The 23,938-nt window shown below is 38.4% G+C and overlaps 2 protein-coding genes across 3 annotated transcripts in view; both read right to left on the bottom strand.

Moving 5' to 3' along the window:
• Positions 1-1,077: 1,077 nt before the first annotated feature.
• LOC5578091 (failed axon connections) lies at positions 1,078-2,388 on the bottom strand. Of its 2 annotated transcripts, none has more exons than XM_021852814.1 (3): positions 2,159-2,388; positions 1,273-2,098; positions 1,078-1,211 (listed from the first exon to the last, which is right to left on the bottom strand). In XM_021852814.1, exons 1-3 carry the CDS (start codon positions 2,248-2,250, stop codon positions 1,107-1,109), a joined length of 1,023 nt encoding a protein of 340 aa, XP_021708506.1. In that variant the 5' UTR covers positions 2,251-2,388; the 3' UTR covers positions 1,078-1,106. The 2 variants fall into 2 exon arrangements, with proteins under 2 accessions (XP_021708506.1, XP_021708505.1); XM_021852813.1 differs by having other exon boundaries at positions 1,078-1,214; positions 2,159-2,386.
• An 8,458-nt stretch (positions 2,389-10,846) lies between these two features.
• Positions 10,847-23,938, bottom strand: part of LOC5578090 (lamin Dm0) — a 39,897-nt gene continuing 26,805 nt past the window's right edge. Inside the window, 5 exon segments of the mRNA XM_021854382.1 lie at positions 10,847-12,082; positions 14,434-14,538; positions 14,615-14,836; positions 14,894-15,365; positions 15,367-15,861. Coding sequence (XP_021710074.1) covers positions 12,044-12,082; positions 14,434-14,538; positions 14,615-14,836; positions 14,894-15,365; positions 15,367-15,861 — 1,333 coding nt within the window. The 3' untranslated portion in view covers positions 10,847-12,043.

The raw sequence follows: 23,938 nt of genomic DNA, 5'->3' as shown, positions 1-23,938 counted from the left end.
GATTTGCTAGCGATCCACTCATAAAGCTGTTTTGTCGATGCAATACTCATTTTTAATTAACCATTTGAATCTTTTTATTCCTTAACTGCGCTGAATTACGACACTTTACGGTATCATATACGATATTGCTCTGCTAGACATTTATGCTGACATTATCGACGTTGAAAAGGCGATAATCAAACGATCAGATATTCAACTTCATCGACGCATTTCTAGATCGATAGCCATTCCATATGGGACAGTGATGCTTTTATGAATAGTTCAGGTACTAATTGATTAATTATTTCATGAACTTTTCTAGAACTTCCTCTCCAAATTAGTGATGAAGTCGTCATGGGCGAACTATCAATTTTCAAGGAGACCTTAAAAAAAATCTGGGCAATATTTCTAAAGGAAGTCTTAAAGTAATCTCAATATAAACTTTTGAAGAAAATTTTGATAAACTTCTTTGAGGATCTCCGGAAAAAATAGATAAATTCGTAAGATATTTATTGCACAAATAGTTATTCTTTATGCAGCATAATATCCTGTAAGATTTTGTCAAAGAATTTCTTGAAAGGGTTGTAAATAATATATAACGAAATTTTATTTTAAGTACAGGTCGGACTCGATTATCCGGAGCATCGATTTTTTTTTCACTCCGGATAATCGAATCCTCCGGATAATCAAATCATTGAGAAAAAAATTGAAATCTTCGATAAAAGAACTTAAATATTATCTTTTTTTGTTGTTTTATTTATATGATGCGGTGGCGTAGCCAGAAATTATTTCTAGGAACAGTAGGGGTCTTTACAAGAAAAAAAAAATGTTTAGACCAGCATACACAAAAAACACTTTTTCAAACCCCCCTGTTCTTAAATACGTTCAAAACTGCACAACCATTCATGTTGTTTATTGCAATACCAAATTATCTCAGATTTATACATAAAAATTGAAAAACAAGAACATCAAAAATCAAATTCCGGATAATCGAGTCTAAAATTCCGGATAATCGAATCCCGGATAATCGAAACCCCGGATAATCGAGTCTCCGGATAATCGAGTCCGACCTGTATATCATTTTGTATGAATAATGTATAATAAATATGAACATTGATTTATGAAAGCTAAATTGCGGTTTCCATCGTAGATTGTTCCATTTTGTTTGGGGGAATCTCATTTTCTTCGTTCAAATCTATATCCGTTAACTTTTCTGCAGTTTCTTGCGTATCCTCCTGAAAGAAACCAAAACTCAAAAATGACCCCTTCTAATACATGACGTCCTCAGCATACCTTTTGTCCGTCGCACAGCTTGTCCCAATCCGGATAGAGCCGTTGCTTCATCCGCTCGACAAACCACACCAAATTCTCGCAGTTCACCTTGATCTTGTCCCGGGAACCGTACTGAACCTCCTGGGAAATGGCCAAAATCGGAGCAAGGATGGCAAAGGCCACCACATCCAGACTGCACACGGTGTCCTCGCCGAAGAAGAAGTTCTGCGTTCCTAGCAATTTGGAGAGCATGGTCATAACGGTGGTTGTATCGGCGGCCATGGCATGGGACGTGTTGAGGGTCTTGGATGAGGAACGCTTGAACAGGAACTGTAGCAGCGAAGTGGGGAGCATCTTTTTCCATGACTTCTTCAAATCGATGGAGTACGCTTGGAGAAGTTCTGATCGGTTAGCACGGAACCATTCGCGGTGCTCGCGGACCAGGGTATGCTCGATAAGGGATCCCAAGCTGAAAGCCAGAATTTGCTGTTCAACGGATAGGGGAGTATCGAGGGCACGATTCAGATGACGTGAAAGATCGGTAAGGATGTGATCAGAGTTTGTGATTTCGTCATTGCCGATTTCGATTGTTGGAAAGCGGCCATCTAGGTTTAGCTTGTGGTTGAAGTGCCGGAAGGGAATGTCCGAGGCGCGCAGCCAAGTTAGCACTTTTAGGCAATCCGACTGGAAGCTCGGCAGCGATGGACACTGACCGCATAGATGCAAGAAAATCAGTGGAGTGGAGAGGGTTTCTTCGGCGAAGCCAGAATCACTTGCAATTAGTGGGGAAGCATTTTCAGTAGTTTCTTGATCAACAGTGGATTGATCTGGGACATCTTGGAGCGGTCTATAAGGAATCAGAAGGATTCTAATGCACAGGACTAAAATCGACTACTTTGGAACTCACGTGTTTACTTGGTCGGAATCGTTATTTTTGGGGGACAGGGAACCATCGCCAGCTCCCAGATCAACTAGATGCTCCGATTTCTGATTTTCCATTTCAAAACTTGATCACTTGCTTTTTTTCATCAAATTTATGATTTGAAAATGTCACACATACACCAGTTTATTGGTTGCTTAGATTTGAAATTGAGACGGCATACTTGGACTAGGGTTGCAGTGTCAGTACCGGGGATAAATATTGCTGTTTGCGTTTGACGTGCAAATCCAGTTCCACTGGGCTTCAAATGCGGTAACACAAAGTAACCAAAGGATACTTAGCAACCATGGTCGATATCACCGCCGACAGTAGAAGCATTAACCTAAGAATGCTAATGTCGCTGCTGTTCGTGTTACCAACATCTAGTTTGCCACGCTCTGACAGCTTGAGTACCGGTCCTCAAAGTGTCAAACAAATTTTAAAATCATCCACTACAACACAGCATCGCACAAACAATGAAAAGATACAGTTAAAGGTGATAATAAACTAATTCAGTTTTGTGATAACATCGCCATTAGCGTTCTACTACTAATATTTCTATTCCGCCGACCTAGCAAAGAAAACCAATCTTTGACTTCGCCTTCCTTGTTAAAAATCTTACCCCGTTTGGTGTTCCCGCATTTGCTATTTGCATTTCAAACGCACACAGCAATACCGATACTGAATTGATCTCATTAGCGGTATTTTTTTATTCAGAAATCTTACTTGAGCGAAACATCATATTTTCTTATTTTTTAGTACCGTGCCAAAATGGGAACCCTTTTTCTATTTAATTTTTTAATAATTGTTTTTTTCAAAATATCATTATACAGTCGCCTTTCCACATCTCGATATCGAAGGGACCATCGAGATAGGGAGATATAATAGAAATATTAGTAGTAGAACGCTAGAAGCGCTGTTCTCACAAAATTGATTTTAATTATTATTACCTTAAATTATGGTTTTTCATTGTTTGTTCAATACCATGTCGTTGTTTTGATTTTTATAATTAATTTGACACTTTGATGCCCGGTAATCACGCTGTCAGTTCGTGGCAAACTAGATGTTGGTAACACGAACAGCAGCGACATTAGCATTCTTAGGTTAATGCTTCTACTGGAGATATCGAGACAAAGAACAATTTTTTAATGAATACTAGATTGAAAAACGCTCCGTTACCAAGAAAATAATAAACAATCAGACGTAATTGCGTTGGCCGCTTGTCTGTATCGGCTGATAGTCAGAATCTGGGAAACGGAACAGCTACCGGAGGAGTGGAAGCAAGACGATCCTTGACGAGTGTTGTGAATTTTAATTTTAATTTTCCGCGAACGTTTCAGAAAAGTGTAAAATAAACTGACTAACCTCTAGTGTTACTGTATATATTAGTGATAAGATTACATCTAAGTTGTTGTAAGTATTCTCCATTAAGTTGATTTTATAGGGTGTTTATTATTTGGTGTGCTTTTCGGGGATATTTTGTACAAAAGAGGGAAGGGAAGGGAAACCGATTATGGGAACATGATGGCGGAGGGAATTAGTGACAAGATGGAGGACAATGATTGGACACACGTGCTGGCACGGAAGTCGAAGGCTAAGCACAAAGACAGAGACGACGAGAATGACAGTGACTACGACAGGAAAACGAAACGGAACAAACACAATGAAACGAAACCGAAAAAAGACAAATACCATGCGACTCGGGTTTTGACTGACGACGACGACGACAATCTAAATGACGAAAACAGAATACAAAATGGAGACTCAAACACAAACAACGAAAATCAAGACAATAACGCACACAAATCCCAATCGAACACCGGTACTAAACGCAAAACTGACCAATTCACAACAAAAAGACAAAACAAGGACAACACCGATGGAAATTACAATGACGGCTGGATTAAAAATCAAAACTACAAGACATTTATTATCCACAAAGAAATAAAGGACAAGGAACAGAACAACAATGTAAAGTACCCGCACCCGATGGAAGTGGCAAAAATGCTGAAAAACATAGGCGTGACGAAATACAACACAATGAAAAGTGTAGGTAGAGGCAAATTCCAGATTAGCTTCGAAAAACCAAGAGATGCAGAGCAATTGTTGAACTCCAAACTTCTGACAGACAGTTTTGGTTTCTCAATTTTCGTACCTACTAGGTTCAAGGAGAGCATAGGGGTGGTAGGGGATGTACCTCCATCCATAACAGATGATGAAATAATTGAAAACAGCAGTTGTGAAAACAATCTAAAAATTTACAAAGTGGAAAGGATTAAGAAGAGAGTAGGAGAAAATAAGTTTCAGCCCACATATTCGATCAAAATTTTTTTCAAAGGCGAGACTCTACCAAAGTCCATTGAGATCTACGGTACTCATCGATTTGTCGAACCATACGTTTTTCCATTGAAAATTTGTTTTAAGTGTTGGCGATTTGGTCATCGAGAAAAATTTTGTAAATCGAAGGAAACCAGATGTTGCAATTGTGGACAATTCCATAACGAACAGAATTGCGATACACCCGAACCTAAATGTGTAAATTGCTCAGGAAACCACAAGGCTTCGAATAAGGAATGCCCGGAAAGACTGCGACAGGACTTAATCAGACAAGACATGGCAGTAAATAAATCATCATATTTTGAAGCATCTGACAAATACCCAAAACAGACCAAAAGTAACTTACAAACTAGACTGGATTCATTGCGCGATTTTCCACGACTCGAAGACAACAGTCAAAACAGTACGACGAACGTGAGACAAAAAACCAAACGACCGATTAACCAAACACCATATTTCACAACACCCCAAAATGAATTTAACAGACAAGACACAAAACACGAATTTCTAACAAATCCATACAAAACCTCTGAAATAGAAAAAATCACACAAATGATCAAAGAAGACCTAATTCGCCAGTTCAACCTTAACAATATGTTCGAAAAAATCAAAGCTATACAAAAAACCATAATCCAAAGCACAAATAAAACAGATACAATAGAACAAGATTTGTTACTTATAAACATCAGCGAAGAATTAAATAAAATAGTTAACCCGGAAGTAGCTACCACAGAATTAAAGTAATACCAAAAACTGTTGAAATGCAAGACAATTTCAGGAAACTTACAATATTACAAAACAATGTCACAAGCTTACGACCAATAGATACAAGAGAGTCCATTCAAAACTTCCTCTTAAGGCACAACACTGATATAGTAATGCTAAGCGAAATTTGGCTAAAACCGGAAGAAACTTACAACTTTACAGGATATAAATTGTTGACAGAAACCAGATCCGCTGGTTATGGAGGAGTAGGGTTTCTGGTCAAGAATGAAATAGAATTCAAACATTTTAAACTACCTAACTTACAGCCAATAGAATCAATAGCTATAGTCACACAAAACACTCTACCTAAAATATTGTTCATATCAATTTATATTCCACCTCTACCGGTTAATAATAACGATATCAGAGAACCTTTGAAGAAATTATTTGAAACAATAGACACTTTTCACGGATCAGTAATATTAGCAGGAGATTTCAACGCCCACAATCGACTCTGGAATCCTTTTCATGAGAATTGTTCACGAGGAGAACTGATAGAGCACTTACTAGACAATCAGGAACTAGTACTATTGAACGATGGTACAAGTACTCTGATAAAATCACCGAACACTACTCCGTCTGCCATAGATCTAACATTCGCATCACCAGAAATAGCTAGTAAAATAAATTGGAAGGTACTTGATGAAGATTTCTTTAGTAACCATAGAGTAATTGAATTTGATATAGATAACACAGCACGTAAATACGATTACAATAAAGTTTATTTCAATAAAAAACAAGCCATAAATAAACTGAATATGCTACAACCACATGCTTTCCATACAACAGATGATATAACGGAAATAATTAAAGAGAAATTCAACGAATGTACGTACACCATCAACAATAATAAAAACAGGAGCCCAAAGAAATGGTGGACGGAGAAAATCAAAGAATTATTGAAAATAAAAAACGATAAATTAAAGGAATTTCTTAGAAACCAAACAGATGAAAATTACACAGACTTTAAGCGAAGTAGAGCCGTTTTGAAAAGAGAAATACGAAGAGAAAAAAGAAATTCTTGGAAGGAACTAATAGATTCAATCGATGAAAATATGAATGCTAAAACACTTTGGAACACAGTTAAAATGGTCAGTGGAGGTCGTCCAGCGAAAAATAATTTGAACCTTTTGAATAATAAACCATTAGCTCAGCAGTTCATCAACCAGAATTTTCCACCAATCACAGACATTATTATTAACCCCCCCATATCAGACAATTTAATAAAAATTGATCACTTAGAAATTATTAAGATTATCAAGTCTAAAAAAGATCATTCAACTCCTGGAATAGATAATTTATCATTTTATATATTAAAACACCTAAATTTAAATCTGATCATCCGATTCACAGAACTAATGAACGAAGTTCTTAACACAGGACAAATACCCAACGAATGGAGATCAATTAGAATAATACCATTGCTCAAACCAAACAAAGATCCAGATAATGTACAATCTTACAGGCCATTAGCTATGTTAAATGTTTTGATCAAACTAATTAACAATGTAATCAAAAATAGACTGAATAATTATATACACGAACATGAAATAATTCCTATAAATTCATATGGTTTTAAAAAACACACATCCGCAATAAATTGTGTAAACACTCTCATAGTAAAGGTAAATGAAGCAAAAAGAGAAGGTATGGTATTAGCAGCCACTTTTCTAGATTTAACCAAAGCTTTCGATAATGTTGACATCAACAAACTTTTGAAAATAATGGAGCAACTAAAAATTCCGACAGAAATTATAAATTGGGTTTTTTTTTATACTTAAAAGAAAGAAAAATGATCTTAGAACTAAATGATGGCACTAAAATAATTCAAATTTCAAATAAAGGCCTACCACAAGGATGTCCATTATCTCCAGTTCTTTTTAACATTTATACAAGTTTGATCCACAATATAGCTAAAGAAGGTGAAATCCTCATACAGTTTGCCGACGATTTTACAGCAATTGTAATAGGTTTTAGTACAGCAACGGTAGCAGAAAAAATGAACAACTTTCTTACAAGGTTGTCATTACAGTTTAAACATTTAGGTATGCAAATCAACCCAAATAAATCAGCAACAATAATATTTAAAAATAAGTATGATCCTACCATTTCGATAAAGTTAGACAATTCACGTATTCCAGTAGTAGCAAACCATAAAATTTTAGGGGTTCAAGTAGATCACAAGTTATCGTTTAAATCACATATTAACAATAGTATAACTAAAGCAAAGAAAAAAATAAATTTACTCAAAATGATTAGTAGAAAACGTAGTGGAGCTCATCCAAACCAAATGATAAAAATTTACAAAGCAATAGTAAGGCCCCATCTAGAATATGGCTTAACAATTATAGGCTCAGTACCAAAAACAACATTTAAAAAACTAGAAACAGTGCAGCATCTAGCTATCAGAACCTGTCTTAGGCAATTAAATTCCACACCCAATCATGTTGTATTATATGAATCCGGAGAAATCCCACTCAAATGTAGGGCTGAATTATTAACTTTGAAAGAAATTGCAAAAACCTTTTTTTACAATAATAGCTTGATAGAAAATAGTTTGCAGAACATTATGAGTTTAGAAAGAACAGCTTCATTGAATAATTACTTATTTTTTCAACTCATCCCAAGATCAAGTCAAAATTACAACACTACTATTCACAATAAAATTACAATATCAAATGAAATAAAAGATCTCAAAAAGAAAAATTTAAGCAGTATTACACAAAAACAAATGGTATTACAATTAATAGAAGAAAAGTATAAGGGAGTTTATCAAATATACACAGACGGTTCTATTTTAAATTCTTTAGTAGGGTGCGGGTACTATGATGCTCAAGAGAAATTATCATATAGTTGCAAATTAAAAACTGGATTTACAATTTTGAGTGCAGAAATAGTGGCCATTATCAAAGCAATAGACTATGCGAATAGAAAAAATGTAAATGAATTAGTAATATTTACAGACTCTAAAAACACATGCACACTTCTTTCAAAACCATTCCAAACAGAAAACAGCTTAATAATAAAATTGTTGAACGATATCAATCAATCTGATATACAAAAAATTTATGTACAATGGATCCCAAGCCATATAGGATTGATAGGAAACGATAGAGCGGACCACGCAGCCAAAATGGGCACAACAAGGAATGTAGAAGAAACTATAGGCTATACACTAGAAGATATGTTTAACTTATTTAAGAATGAAGTCAATAAACAATGGCAGGACCAATATGAACAAATATCCATAGACAAAGGAAAATTCCATTACGAGCACTCAAAAATTATCGACAATAAACCATGGTTTAGAGGACTGAATTTATCAACTATAGAGACAATACAAATTGGACGAATAAGAACTGGTCATGTAGTGACTAAAAACAAACTAGCGAATTGGAATCTTGTCGCTAATTCTCGATGCGATCATTGTGGTGATAATGAAGACTTAACACACATTCTACATTATTGTCCCAAATATGAATCAGTCCGTAAAAACATATCTATACTTAATAATAAAACACCTATAGTAAATATATTAATCAATAATAATCCCGGGGAGTACATACAAATAGTGAAATACCTGAAAAGGATCAACAAGTATGTTTGAGAAAAATTAAATAAAGGATGTAATTATGTCAAGAGTATGAAACAGTAAAAATACCAGAGGGGCTTCAGTTTCGGGCGACCTATTCGATTAAAGTTTCAACACCACTACTATCTTCACAACCCTTGGCTTTATGGATCAAAAGGTCTGAGCCATCAAATCGAGAGAGAAAAAAAAAACGATGGACGGTGTGCAAAACTGCGTGAAGATCTCGGGCGAACACTCCAGTTCGTTCGAGTTTCGGCGGGGACTACGACAGGGCGACGGGCTTTCATGCCTGTTGTTCAATATTGCGCTAGAAGGTGTCATGCGGAGAGCCGGACTTAACAGTCGAGGCACGATTTTCACGAGATCCGGACAACATGTTTGCTTCGCGGACGGCATGGATATTATTGGAAGAAAATTTGAAACGGTGGCAGATTTGTTCACCCGCCTGAAACGCGAAGCAACAAGAGTCGGGCTAATGGTGAATGCGTCGAAAACAAAGTACATGCTGGTTGGCGGAACTGAGCGCGACAGGGCCCGCCTAGGAAGCAGTGTTACGATAGACGGGGATACCTTCCTCGGATCCTTGCTGACAGCTGACAACAATGTTAGTCGGGAAATACGAAGGCGCATCATCAGCGGAAGTCGTGCCTATTATGGGCTCCAGAAGAAACTGCGGTTAAGAAAGATTCACCCTCGCACCAAATGTACGATGTACAAAACGCTCATAAGAGCGGTAGTCCTCTATGGGCATGAGGCGTGGACTATGCTTGAGGAAGACTTGCAAGCTCTTGAGGTTTTTCGAACGCCGAGTGCTAAGGACGATCTTCGGCGGCGTGCAGAAGAACAACGTGTGGCGGCGAAGGATGAACCACGAGCTCGCTCAACTCTACGGCGAACCCAGTATCGTGAAGGTAGCTAAAGCTGGAAGGATACGCTGGGCAGGGCATGTTGTAAGAATGCCGGACAACAACTCTGTAAAGATGGTGTTCGCTACGAATCCGATCGGAACAAGAAGGCGTGGGGCGCAGCGAGCTAGGTGGATTGACCAGGTGCACCAGGACCTGGAGAGCGTGGGTCACAGTCGAGGATGGAGAGAAGCGGCCATGAACCGAGTGAATTGGCGAAATGTTGTTGGCGAGGCTTTATCAAGATAATTGATGTAAAGCCAAATAATTAAAAAAAAACGTAATTGCGCGTTCCTAATTTGTTTTGAACCCCAAAAATTTGGTCTAGTATCCTTTGGTAATGATCATATCGACATACAGAGAGAAAATTGGGAACGAAAAATAAACAGGCACACATCGAGATACGGAGATATCGAGATAAGGAGGTTATCGAGATGTGGAGAGAGAAATTGTATGCAGAATGAAGGGACCTAAGATATCATCGACATAGGGAGAGATATCGAGATATAGAACATCGAGAAGTGGAGAGTCGACTGTATAACATCATTTTATATGCAACAATATGATTGCCATTCGAAGCAAATTGCCGTAGGGTAGAACGTCTGTGGTAGAACTAAAGTCTCGTTAGAAAAAAATGGACGCGGCCGACTGCTGCGCAGTAATGTAAATTTGTTTGTACATACTATTTATAAAATTTAAAGAAACAGTAATGAATCACGAATCTGTGACAAAAGGTCGAAAGACAAAAGGTCGAAAGGACAGAAAGTCGAAAGACAAAAGGTCGAAAGGACAGAAAGTCGAAAGACAAAAGGTCGAAAGACAAAAGGTCGAAAGGACAAAAGGTCGAAGAACAAAAAAGAAGGGACAAAAGGTCGAAAATCTTTTTTCAAAGAAGAAAATATTTTCCACCAAGCAAAACATTTTCGACCTTTTGTCCCTTCGACCTTTTGTCCTTTCGACGTTTTGTCTTTCGACCTTTTGTCCATAAACCATGAATCACATATACATTCGCTTTCAAGATGATGTTTATTGATGACGTTTCAATGATTTCGGATCGACTGATTATACACAGCAGTGTTTTTGGATGTTTGTGTTTATTTAAAATTCTCTGCTTAATGATTGAATAATTCGTATTTATGTCGGTACAACAGAAATAAATTTATCGATGTATTACTTGTTCAAATCAATAGAAAACCATTCTACCAAATATAAATGAAAGTAAATTACTGATAGGGGATAGTCGTGACATTTGTTTTGGGGTTAAGTCGTTTTTACAAACTAAATGGATTTGTGAGTTTGTTTGAATAACATTGATGGGACATTTTCATCGGAAGCTATACGATTGAACGTGTTCTACTCTTATCTTTTAAAAATATATCTCTTTTACCTATCTTCTTTACAATAATAAAAAGAAAAAACGGCAAAATCAAAAATGCAGTTCTCTGTTTCCTCACGCTAGTAGTACACTGTATATTAGGATGATTACAAAAGGCAACGAACGCGCAGCACTGCAAGGTTACTCGCGACTTTCAGAGTTTTGATTTTCACTGTGGAACACTGAAAACAATCATAAATAAGCTACGAACGGACAGAACACTGAAAAAGGTTACTTTCTTAAAATTAAAGCATCAATAAAGCCACCGATTGGAATCGGTGCATTAGTTCGATGTTGCTCTGCTTTCATATGTATGATGAACAAATATTTCGGTGAACCAATATGTTAAAATTTAAAAAAGAAATTTCATCCTCTTGTTCTTTACAATTATGGCATTTTAGTTATTGATTCTTTTATTTGAGAGGCTTCATCAGCTTTGCAAGGTATAAATTTAAAAATGCTATTATAAGTGATCGAGTTTTTAACTTTCAATTAGACGAAGTACGTCATTTTCTGATAAGTGTAGGATAGTAGTCGTTGTGCTGCTTCCGTTATTTTCAAGTTTGCATTATTGATTAGTTTCATCTTGTTAACTGCTTTTCTTGCCAGATACGATAGTTAGTATCATCAGTACCATCAGTGGTGAAGAATTTTGTTCATATGATTTTAGTAGTGATTGGTAAATTGGACTCATCCATTCTTACTTACTACATCTATTATTTGTTCACGCTAGTCTCTCTCTCGTACGCTCGCTTCTTTGTATTACTCCTAACGGTCAGGGTAATACAACAGAGTGTCACACGAGACTGTCCGTACCGTGTGTAGGTTTATGTATTACGGGATTCAACACTACCTCATTTTTCATTTAGGATGGGGGCACATGCACTAACGCCTTAGTTTCACATGATGCGACATTTCTCCTCGCCCTTGGGTTCCCCCTGGAATGAAAATAGGAAATGTAAGAAAACATGAATTTAGTGATAATAAATACTTGTAAGAGAAGATAAACCGAATTTAGTACTGTAACACATCCATCTTGAAATTTGTATCCTTCAGACAAATATGCAACCCACTGAAAATCACACTAAATAGATCCGAAAAAACTTGATCTGAAGAAATTATCACGATTTCCCACCTTAATAATTTATATACAAAGTGCGTAGCCGGTCGGTCCGGGATATTTTGGATGGACCCTCCTGCAAGGATCTCTGTTGGTAATTTGGTCTCTTGAGGAAGTCTCGGAAATGGAAACCCTAAATCAACATTCCACCAAAATTTCTAAACCTTCCACATCTTTTGTTCCTTATTCTCAAGTTGTTCAATGATAAGTAACAATGTGGAGGGAACCCTACTCATTTTATTGGAAAAAATCTGAAGGTTTGATAGGTGGCGGCCAATTTAGTGGCGATTTTGCTTTGTCAAATGTTTCTTCTACATTTATTCCACTTCTCCTAACACAACTTGAAATTTAACATTTATTTTTCGAGTGAGTTCAAGAAAGTAATGAGGATTTGACTAAAGTGATTTTTCTGCATACATTTCATAATTGCCACTGCTTTAAAAATTAAGAAATGCTTTATAGTATCTTTAGCATAGTTGTAGAAATAGACGAGATAAACAAGTTTTCTAAAGTCAGTTTTTATGTAAGGCTTTCATGTTTTCAGATAATTTGTTTATAATTTTCCGTCAAAACTTTCAATAAAACATATACTTTCGAACTTTCAATTGAAAAGTTATTCAACAATGTGAACATATTCAAATCGGTCCATAAAAAACTGAGATCTAGTCCACCAAAGTTGATGATTTTGAATGGAAAATCGAAAAAGTGGCAAATTAGAACCTCAAAATTACTATTTACTTCACATCCTAAAATTCGATTGAATGGCCGTAGTTAGTGTTTCCGCGTTCTAAATGCAAATTAATTTGATAAAACTCGAGCCGTTTTACTCATTGCGTTCGTAATTATTGCTGCATTATTTACCAATAAATTAAAGTTTTGACGTTTGTTTGTTTATGATTCACTGAAGAGGAAGTTGTAATTGAGTTGTAAAGTGTTATAATAACTATCTCAAAACAAAACAATAACTCATTTGAGAATAGCTTGTAGACATGCTTTTATGATGTATTAACGTATGGTATAAGTTTTTTATAAATATTTTATAACCACTCAAGATTTTATGTGTTGAATTAATTGACATAGATGACAGTACCGTCTAAAAATATAAAACAATGCCAATGAGTAAGAAATGCTGAAAACTTTAGGTATGGGGCTGTCCATTAATTATGTAAGGGTTTATGGGGGGAGGGGGGGTTTGAGATTTCTTATGCGCCATACAATTTATTTTTAATTTTCATACAAAAAATCTTACCATGGGGGGAGGGGGGGTTGAAAAACCCCGAAAATTGTCTTACGTAATTAATGGATCGCCCCTATTCACTTTGGTTATGCGGTCTGGATATTTAATAATTTCGATCAAGACAGTTATATATGGAATAATTTATGAAAATTAATAAATTTTAGGTTATTGGAATGAATTATTAGTTGAGATATATAATTCATGCACTATTCGTTCCACCTTTCATAAGGCAAAATGTATGAAATTCGATAGTCCAGTTCACTGCGTGTTGGACATCAATCGATTCAGCAGTTGAGAGCAGATCCAATCCGACAACAAGTCCCATTGTTCAGCCGAACCATGCACTTAAGGCGGCGTCCATTTATTACGTAACGCTAAAATTGGAAATTTTCGACCGCCTCCCCCCCCCCTCCGTAACGCTTTTTGTATGAAAATTTTCAAATTTTTGTATGAGTCGTAACGCTTTAGCCTACTCCCCCCCTCCCCCTAATTTGTGGATGCCGCCTAATGACGTTTTCGTTTTTAGAAACTGGGTCGGTGATTAATACATAAACAAACCAACCAACGTCAAGAAAATTGTAGTTCGGTCGAACTTGAATCGGGTTGGGGTTGAAACTGCGATTCAAAACGGGTTTCGCCAGTTCCAACCTAGGTTCAACAAAGAAGTCGACATTAGTTTGTTCACTGTACAAAGAAAAAAGAAGACACCAGCCATGGTGTAAAGTTTAATACAAAAAGAGAGCCTAATTAAAAAGCAGTTGGCCCTAGAAATGCACATGCATATTTGAAGACAGTTCATACACGTACATTCGGAGGCCATTTTCGTATACAGTAACCCCCGTATCAAATGGATATCTGAGATAAGTTCACACTTTCCGAAATGAAATTCATATTTTCGACTCCCATTGAGTCATGTATAGTAAAACACTTACCTGTTGGTGATACAGCTCTTCTCCGCTGTAAGAACCGAGGTACTCCCGATGGCGTGAAGCGGCGGTGGAAACAATACGCTTGACACGTTCCGACGCTGCTACTTCCTAAAATGGGCACAGATAAAAGAACAATTAACACCACAGTCCAAAAGCAAACGACATTCCTCCGACTGTTACGTACCTCTCCTTCGCCGTTCACCAGCTGAGTGGTCATGTTATCGCCGGCGAACCACTTCTGACCCTTCATCACGATCGTGCTCGGAGGTTCGTGCGTCTGTCCGAGATCCGAAGACCACACCGTCACGAAGGAACCGCCATCGACCTTCAGGGTTCGGTGGAACTTGAACACGGTTTCGTTGGTGCCGACCTTGCGGACTAGCGTCCAGCCTCCAATTTGTACTTCCTGCAATAAGAAACCATTCAGCATTTTGCACGAATAATGAGCAATAGATCATCATACCTTAGCAGACTTGTTGTGCAGCTTGACGAACTTGCCCTCCGGATCGACTTCGAAGATCTCGATGTCTCCCTTGGCGGACGAAGTGACCGAGAAGTCCGACACACTGCGCTCGTCCGATTCCTCCAGCACGGTACGCTTGCGTTTGGCCGCGGCACGCTGAGGAGTACGACGCATCGCTCCGGAACGGGCCGTGCTGGAGCTGCTGGACGACGTCTGAAAGATGGTGGTCTGGCTTCCGGGGGTAATGTTGAGACGAACTTCCTCGGAGGAAAGCAACTTGTCGTAGGCGGCAATTTCCATATCCAGGGAAATTTTGATGTCCATGAGATCCTGATATTCTTGGAGTTGCTGCGAAATCTGGTTACGGAGGCGCTCGATTTCATCCTGCAGCTTGCTCTTTTCTTCGGCGTGGCGCTGACGTTCGGCGTTCAGCTGCAGTTCCAAATCACGCAGACGAGACTGAAACGAGGGGAAGTAAAGTTAGTAAAATTGTATGGATAGAACTCGGGAAAACGCTTACTTCATACAGCTCGGAGATCTCATCCCGATTGGCGCGCATCTGGCCATCGTACTGGTCGCGCAGGTCCTGCAGAGTCTGTTGCAATTTGGCTTCGTACTGCTCGGAGAGCATGCCATCGATTTCGCTGATTTCGACCTGCCGGCGAGATTTGGTTTCCGTCAGTTCCTGCTGGTGGATTTGGTCCTTGAAGGTGAGCTCCTCGCGCAGACTCTGGACGGCATTCTCCAGATCAACTCGGGCCAGCGTTTCCTCTTCCAGGTTCTTCCGGAGCGTTTCGACCTGCTTCTTCAGGCGAGCGACTTCCTTTTCCAGTTCCTTAAGTTCATCCTGGGCCTTCTTGCGCTCGGACAGGACTGTGTTGTACTTGGCGGACAGTTCGTTGGCGCGGGATTCCTGGGCGCGGGCATTGCGTTCGTAGTCTGCGGCTTCCTTGGCCTTCCGCTCCAATCTGAAGGAAAGAAGATGGAGAAGAGATTACTGTAATGGGATGCGTGATTGCGTACGGTATTGAAATTCATGGCGCAGACTAACGCTCATTTGCATATTTCCAGGTAGGTATCTGTTTGAAGTGGAGATCGCACCATCGCGGTGTGGTATGTGAAAGTTTGGGTATTGTCGCTTACATCATCGATTTAATTTTATAGCTATTGGATTTGCTCTTCGGTGACGGTTTTATATGGTTGTAATGTGCGTGATTTCATCATAACCAGGCGTCTTTGTCGTCGTAAGACATTAAACTGCTTGTTGTTCATACATTATTAAATGACAAAAACTTATCGCCGACATGGAATGAAATGATCGAGAATGATCTGGAATTCGTCCATTTCATGTGTCTGCTGTTTATATTGTAAAGATTCGTATGGGAAGGTGGTGGTCTACACTATTGAATGATTCTGATTTCTTGTAAGATATTTAGGTCTTTGATGACAGACTGAGAACATATTGCAAATATTCCTGGAAGCTATTCAGATGACCATGTTGAGGTTTTTGGGTCGAGGATCTTTTCATGTTGACAATTTTCCGACTTCTTAGAGCCTAGAGTATATTTGAGCTTTCCACACTCCTATATATGCAAAAATGGTCTATTTGATAAAGAAAGCTTTCAGTTAATAACTTAGTGCTTATAAGAATATTTACAACAGTTGACAGTTAGCGACTAAATGACTAAAAATAGGAACTTTAGATACCTAAACAGGAAACAAACAGATACCAAAAAGTGGCCAGATAATTTCCAAGATTTTCTTTGGATATTCCTCGTTACATTACGCTAAGTATTACTCCAGTGGTTCCCAACTTTTTTGGAGCTGCGACCCCCCCTGAAGTTGTACAAACATCGTACGGACCCCTGAAATGGATGTGCTCAAAGTGTAAGCTTATGAAAGCCTTCCAAGTATCCCATAATCAATTGAGAGTTATCCATGATGACTGATGCCAACTGAGTACACAAAGGACCTCTTAACCTCTTAACGACAAGAAACATCTGAAAAGAATTTTGCCAACATTCAATAAATTCAGAAGATTCCAACAAAAACTCCCGCCATCAATCCCAGAAGTACGATGAATTTTGAATTCTTTGAAAACCATCCCAAAATATTTTCACAAGATTTGAAAAATTTATTCCGGTATGTATTCCTCAAAGTTTTACTAAAATCCGCGAATTTCTTTTTCTTGGCATTAACGTCCTCACTGGGACAGAGCCGGCTTCTCAGCTTAGTGTTCTTATAAGCACTTCCACAGTTATTAACTGAGAGCTTTCTTTGCCAAAGTTGCCATATTCGCATTCGTATATTGTGTGGCAGGTACGATGGTATAGAGCCATAGAGCCAGGGAAGTCAAGGAAATTTCCATTACGAAAAGATCCTGGACCGATCGGGAATCGAACCCAGGCACCTTCAGCATGGCTTTGTTTTGTAGCCGCGGACTCTAACCACTCGGCTAAGGAAGGCCTCCGCGAATTTCTCGCCAAGAAATTTTCCAGGGATAGTTAAGTACCCACCAAGCATCACCTCTGCAAGCTGCTGTGATTATTTTACGAAGCGGGGGAATGGGCTTCTTAGGAGCAAACAAACTGTCATTTGAAGAATTTGTTCGAAACTTTGTAAGATTTTTTCAAAAACCTTGTCAGATATCCACCAATAATTTACACATTAATCTTTCAAGGATTACTTCTACAGACATCAGCCAAAAATCTCATCCATACTACTGAATAAGAGAAGATCCCGCCGATGGTTTTAGCGGAAACAGTGAAGAATTTTGAAATTATTCAATCCCATCAAAAAATCTCTCAAAGAAGTTACCTCTAAGAGCAATGTTATTTTAATTTTCAAAAATCAAGAAAAAGTACCCTTATTTATAATAGTTTCGCGCACCCCAGGGAAGCTTTCACGGCATTCTAGGGACCACTGGTTGGGAAACCCTGTATCACTTTATCTGTTTTCCATGATTTTCTCTGGATTTCAATGTAATTCAGAAAGAAAAAACAATTATTTGGACACTTTTATGATTCCCTTTAGCATGGGGGATATTTCTCGTCTGAATTGTCTGAAACTTTGAAATAAGGAGCAATTCAATACGATGCATGTTGTTGTCAAATATGAGCTTTCCAATTTTAGCGTTACGTAATAAATGGACGCCGCCTAAGGATATTTTTAGAAATTGCTCCTTAGATTTCTTCAGATTGCCTCTACAATTTTCGCTCAGGTTTTATTAGAATTTCAACCAGAATTTTCTCGAAGCATATTTTTTTAGAATTACTCTAGAGATTTATCAGCAGATTCTTTCAGATATACCCGTAACAAAGGCCTTAAGTCATAATTAAGGAAAAGACGGTGATTTGGTGCAAGCTGCTATTTATTGAAACTTGTTTGATTGGTGGTTGGCTAACTAATTGACAAGCAAAACCTACTACCAGGCTTTGCAGAATTCGCTCTCATTTGAGTATGAAGCACGATCAAAGCAAGCAAAGAAAAACATCCCATCTGTTGCGGTCCACGATCGTCATTGTATCGCAAGGTGTAACAAGTCTGATAAATGGAAGCAGCGAGCGAGAGCCCCAAAGAGAGAGCAATGATAAAACCCATTTTACTCGCTTGTTTACCGTTGGGGATAGGTATTTTTCTTTACTGGCACGATAAACAATCCACGAACTTCCAATAGCAATAGTGTCCCCCAGGCTTGGAGCATGTTTAGAGGGGTTTTATCATACACTACTATCCCTCCAATCTGATCAAAGTTGTAGCAGTATACGATAAACAGTCTCTCATAATGTGCAGCATGTTATGATAGTTACAGAGAGCGATACGTGAGCGATTCTCTCAATTTTCTCAGGATTCAATCCCTGCCTACTACAATAATTTCATATCAGACTGCGAGATGTAGATGGATCCATAGTTTCGATTCCAAGATCGTTGAGTTCTGCGCTATCCGAGATGTAAACGCGACCGGTTTTGGTAACATTCTTGTTGGTGATCTCGACTTGGAACTCGACGAGAAGGTTGAGGTTGCCAGATTCATCTGTCGGTTGAGAAGGTAGCTGTCCGATGCAGATCCAAGTATCTTTCGACGCTGAGTCGTGCTGAAGCTTGACTGCTACGCCGTTGAGCTTGACCAGGATGAACTTCCGCTTGCTTCCAACGTTGCGAACTGTGTGGATGCTTCTCGTCTTGATGTTCTCTCTGGGCCATTTTGAGTTCTTTCTTGTTTTTTACAGGATTTTCAGGTTGCGAGAGAAAATGTTGACATTGCGTGCTCCTTTGTTCTCAATCTGTTTCAGGATTGCGTTCTTTGGATTTGCGTCTGTCATTTTCTTGATTGGCGTTTGAGTGAAAAGTTTTCGAGTTTCTTTCAAACTTTTTTCGTCCCCAGCTGTTACAGCCGTAACCAAGGCCAAAAATCGTAACCAAGGAAAAAAAGATGCTATATTAAGAGCTAATAATTTTTAAAACTTGCTTGGCTGGTGGTTGGCTAACTTATGAAAATTCTATTTTTAATTGACAGGCAAAGTGTACTACAGTCAACCCTCCATGAGTCGATATTGAAGGGACCATCGACTCATGGAAATATCGAGTCATGGAACAGCAATGCTATGGAAAGCCATTTGAGGGGACCATCATAGTAACCATAAAATTTGATTTTTAATATGGTTCCATGAGTCGATATTGAGTAATGGAACAACGACTCATGGAGGTTTAACTGTACCATAATCTCATATCAGGCTAGGCCTGCTGCAAGATATTTTCTAGCGAAATTCTGGAATAGTTCCTAAGCGAATTTCCTCAACCCTAGGACAAATTTTGTGCCTTTTCCGGGAATAGAAAGTGCCCCCCGGGGCCCATATAGCCGTAGCGGTAAACGCGCAGCTATTCAGCATGACCAAGCTGAGGGTCGTGGGTTCGAATCCCACCGGTCGAGGATCTTTTCGGGTTGGAAATTTTCTCGACTTCCCAGGGCATAGAGTATCTTCGTACCTGCCACACGATATACACATGCAAAATTGGTCATTGGCATAGTAAGCTCTCAGTTAATAACTGTGGAAGTGCTCATAAGAACACTAAGCTGAGAAGCAGGCTCTGTCCCAGTGGGGACATAACGCCAGAAAGAAGAAGAAGAAAGTGCCTGAAGAATCTCTAAAGGAAACCGCTGAGATTTTTGTTTAGAAATTATGTGAAATTTATTGGAGGTATCAGCGTTGGACTGCTGAAGAAACAAATTCTGGATGCATCTATTTAAGCTAAGATTAGCTAACCACTTTCTGGACAAATTTTTAGAAAAATATTTAGATAAATTTCTGGAGGGATCCCTGGAGGAGTATGTATTCCTGGACTAATCTGCGAAGAATTCCTAAAGCTTCTCAACAAGGTTTTCAAAGACAATCCTGTAGAAACTATGGAATAGTCTTGTAGAAGTCTCAGAGCTTCAAGAATTTACATCAGGAAGCAAAAGGGAAAAAGTGACTCGTGAAACCTTTGTGCTCAAAAAAGATTTTGAGACCTTTCATTAAAATAGTGACCAAGTTTTTCGCGTCGCCGGAGTGAAATGTATTCTTCTTCTTTGTGGCGTTACGTCCCAACTGGGACAGAGCCTGCTTCTCAGATTAGTGTTCTTATGAGCACTTTTACAGTTATTAACTGAGAGCTTTCTTTGTCGATTGACCATTTTTGCATGTGTATATCGCAGAGGCGTCGCGTGGCCTAATTATCAACCTGTGCACTTCTAATTTATGTCGAATTCGTTTTTGAACCTAGGTTGGAACTGGCGCAACCTGTTCTGAACCACAGTTAAAACCCCAACCCGATTCAAGTTCGACCGAACTACAACGTTGATTTATTTATGTGTTGATAACCAACCCAGTTCCTAAAAACGGAAACAACATTAGTGTCATTTTATATATGTCATTATTAGGTACACCTTGGATTCAAACAATTTTTTTTCTAAGATAATAAAATGTATAATCAATCTTTACTAACCTTCGTTTTCAAATATAATTTTTTTTTCTAGTCTTTCAGTTTTTTAAAAACATTTATGATTGCAGATGCTAATCGGGTTGTTTAGTTTTATTTTTTCACTTTTTCAATTTTAACGATTAGTCATCATTATGGGGAAATTGTAAAATTGCATATGAAAATAATTCAAATTATGCGGGTCATCAGTTTCGATTTATAAAGCACTGGATTCTAACTAATATTGCAATATAGAGTTAGTGATCATAACCCACATATTTTTACATAGAATTAAAACAAGATCGTTCGCTTCGTGTACTTGGTGCACGCATCAAGAAAATTGCTCGCTTTTAAACCACACCACAAGCGTTATACTGACGATGACGGTACGGAGGGCACGATCGCTTTTGAATTCATTTTCTGATTGTCTTCTGATTGACCATCACAAGTACCACCGCGCTAATACTGTATGCTGAAAGCGAGGTTGTACAAAAAAAAAACGCGCGGGCCCTGAGTCTTAAACTTACCGAAACTTCTAACCGTCAGCCGTCCAAAAAACTATAAGGGTACATCCCTATGGGGTTGTACGAACTGGTGACGTAGGACCACGATGGTTAATTTAACTGAATTTGATGTCGTTCTTGTTGCTCGTTTTGACTTCATATTGTTTTCAGTGCTCGATACTTTCGTGAATATTTATGCATATAACGTTTTCCATCAAGTGTACGTTTAATCATGTCCCAAATATACATTATCTTTATCTGATGAATTCATCATATTTATCTATGAAAATGTGAAATTTCACTTCAGGTTGTATGATCATTTTGAAATTATATTAGTAACCTCCTATGAAATATATGATAGCATTGGAAAGAAGTTATTCGAGGATTATAATGAAAGCTTCAGTCATCGCTTTGTTGATCTTATGGTTTGAGAGAAATATTGTTCATTGCTTGGCAATGTGATAAATAAAGTCGGAAATATTACTCTGTTAACTCTCTTACACACATTTGGTGGCACTGAAAAGAGCCAAAGGCTTTGTTAGCTCGGATGATGTCATAGATGAATCGCACTACAGGATGTTATCAGTTGATTGCCATGGTTAAACGAAGAAACCCAACGCAAGTGTAGCAATTTGTATAAGTTCTCTGCTTATAAGACGAACCAGTTGAATGTTTCGTGGTGTGGATGGCACACATCAGCAACAGGTATTAGATCACACGGCTGAAGTCGAAATCTGAAAACGTAGCTTAAGTTTGAAATCTTGAGCGACACCACAAGCCGGACGCTCGAGTTGTCTAATAATAGTAGTAATGATGCCTAACGGGCTTGATTCTTGACTGCACCACAGATGAGTTTATCACGAGCCGAAATATCATAAACCAGATGCTGATCAACAGCTCAGCAGGTTTCTGACTACGAGGTGCTCCTCGCTAAGCAGGATCGGAGGAGCTCTTACCAGCTTGAAAGCGAAAATGGAATGAAACCGGATCCGGCGAAGGAAGCATGCTTTAAAACCTTAGATTAGCAGATGATGCTCCTCCCATTCGTGCTCTTTTCTTTCTAGTCGACCAATCTGGAAAATGGGTATGTGCCAATAATGTGTTGGGCTTAGAATTACTTGAAAATTGCGAAAAATGATAATGCGTGAGAAATTGATGATCAAACATGAATAGTTGGAATGCTTGACATTGACTAAATATTCTATAGATAGCTATTGATAATCAATAGTTTTCCTTAGTATGAAGGTGAATTTCTGATTAATGCGTGCCAAAATGATGAAAATTGTTCTATCAGAATTTCTCTTCAAAACCATTCTAAATATGACGCAATTTTGTTACATGTGATAATTGTCATAATCGAAATGCTCCCATAAAATATGGCAAATCAAAGACACTGATGGAAATGCCACTCTAGTTTACAATCGTTGTGGAATGTTGAGCACTCACCTCGACGGCACAGCAAGGCGTCCAAGAATAGTCTCAAATTGTCGTGCCATCAATTATTCATGACAAATTAAATTTTGTACGAAACTGTGAGATTGATTGAGGAATATAAGATGTAATAAGGTCGGGAATATTATTCTTTCAACTCTTTTCCACAAATTTAATGGCCCTGACAAGAGCCGATGGCTTTCTTAGCCTCGATGCGGTCACAGATAAATAGCACTGTGGGATTGATCAGTTGATTGCCATGGTCCGTGGATGGCGCACAACAGCAACGGGTAGTGGATTACCGGGCACAAGGCGAAATCTGGAAACGATGCTCACTCTTGAAATCTTGAGCGATTTCATAAGTCCGACGCTTGATTCGCTGCTCTTTTCTCTTCGGATCAGCTTCTGGAATTTAACTCCTAACGGGCTTGCTTCTTGACCACCGACCACCAGACGCTGGATACCCAGCTTGGAGGTTAGCAGGTGCGGACGTCGCTGCACAGGATCGGAGGAGCTCGTGCCAGCTCGGAAGTCGAAACGGAATGAAACCGAATCCAACGAAGGGAGCATGCTATATACCCTTAGATTAGCAGATTATGCTCCTCCCCTTCGTGCTCTTCTCTTTCTAATCGACCAATCTGGGAAATGCATATGTGCCAATAATGAGTTGGACTTAGAATTACTTGATAATTGCGAAAAATGATAATGCGTGAGAAATTGGTCGAACATGAATGAAAGGGTTGACAATTACTAAATATTCAATAGTTCGCTATTGATAATCAATAGTTTTCTTTTATATGAAGGTAAATTTCTGATCCATGGTGCCAAAATTATGAAAATTGTTCAATGGGAATTTCTTTTCAAAAGCATTCTAAACATGTCGCAATTTTGTTACATGTGATCATTTTCGTAATCGAAGTGTTCTCATAAAATATGGCAAATCAAAGACACTGTCGGAAATTCCACTCTAGTTTACAATCGTTATGAAATTTTGAGCACTCACCCCGACGGCACTGCAGCAGCGTCCACGAATAGTCTCAAATTGACGTGCCATCAATTATTCATAACAAATTAAATTTTGTACGAAGCTGCGAGATTGATTGAGGAATATAAGATGTAATAAGGTTGGAAATATTATTCCTTCAACTCTTTT

The sequence above is a fragment of the Aedes aegypti genome, chromosome 3 (assembly GCF_002204515.2).
Source record: "Aedes aegypti strain LVP_AGWG chromosome 3, AaegL5.0 Primary Assembly, whole genome shotgun sequence".
NCBI classification, from domain to species: domain Eukaryota; kingdom Metazoa; phylum Arthropoda; class Insecta; order Diptera; family Culicidae; genus Aedes; species Aedes aegypti.
This window is presented reverse-complemented; position numbering and strand designations above follow the sequence as displayed.

Coding starts and splice junctions, on each gene's coding strand:
- LOC5578091 (XM_021852813.1), bottom strand. CDS start 2,250: ATGGAAAATCAGAAATCGGAGCATCTAGTTGATCTGGGAGCTGGCGAT. Junction 2,099..2,158: donor GATTCCGACCAAGTAAACAC/GTGAGTTCCAAA, acceptor GATTCCTTATAG/ACCGCTCCAAGATGTCCCAG. Junction 1,215..1,272: donor AGCTGTGCGACGGACAAAAG/GTATGCTGAGGA, acceptor GGTTTCTTTCAG/GAGGATACGCAAGAAACTGC.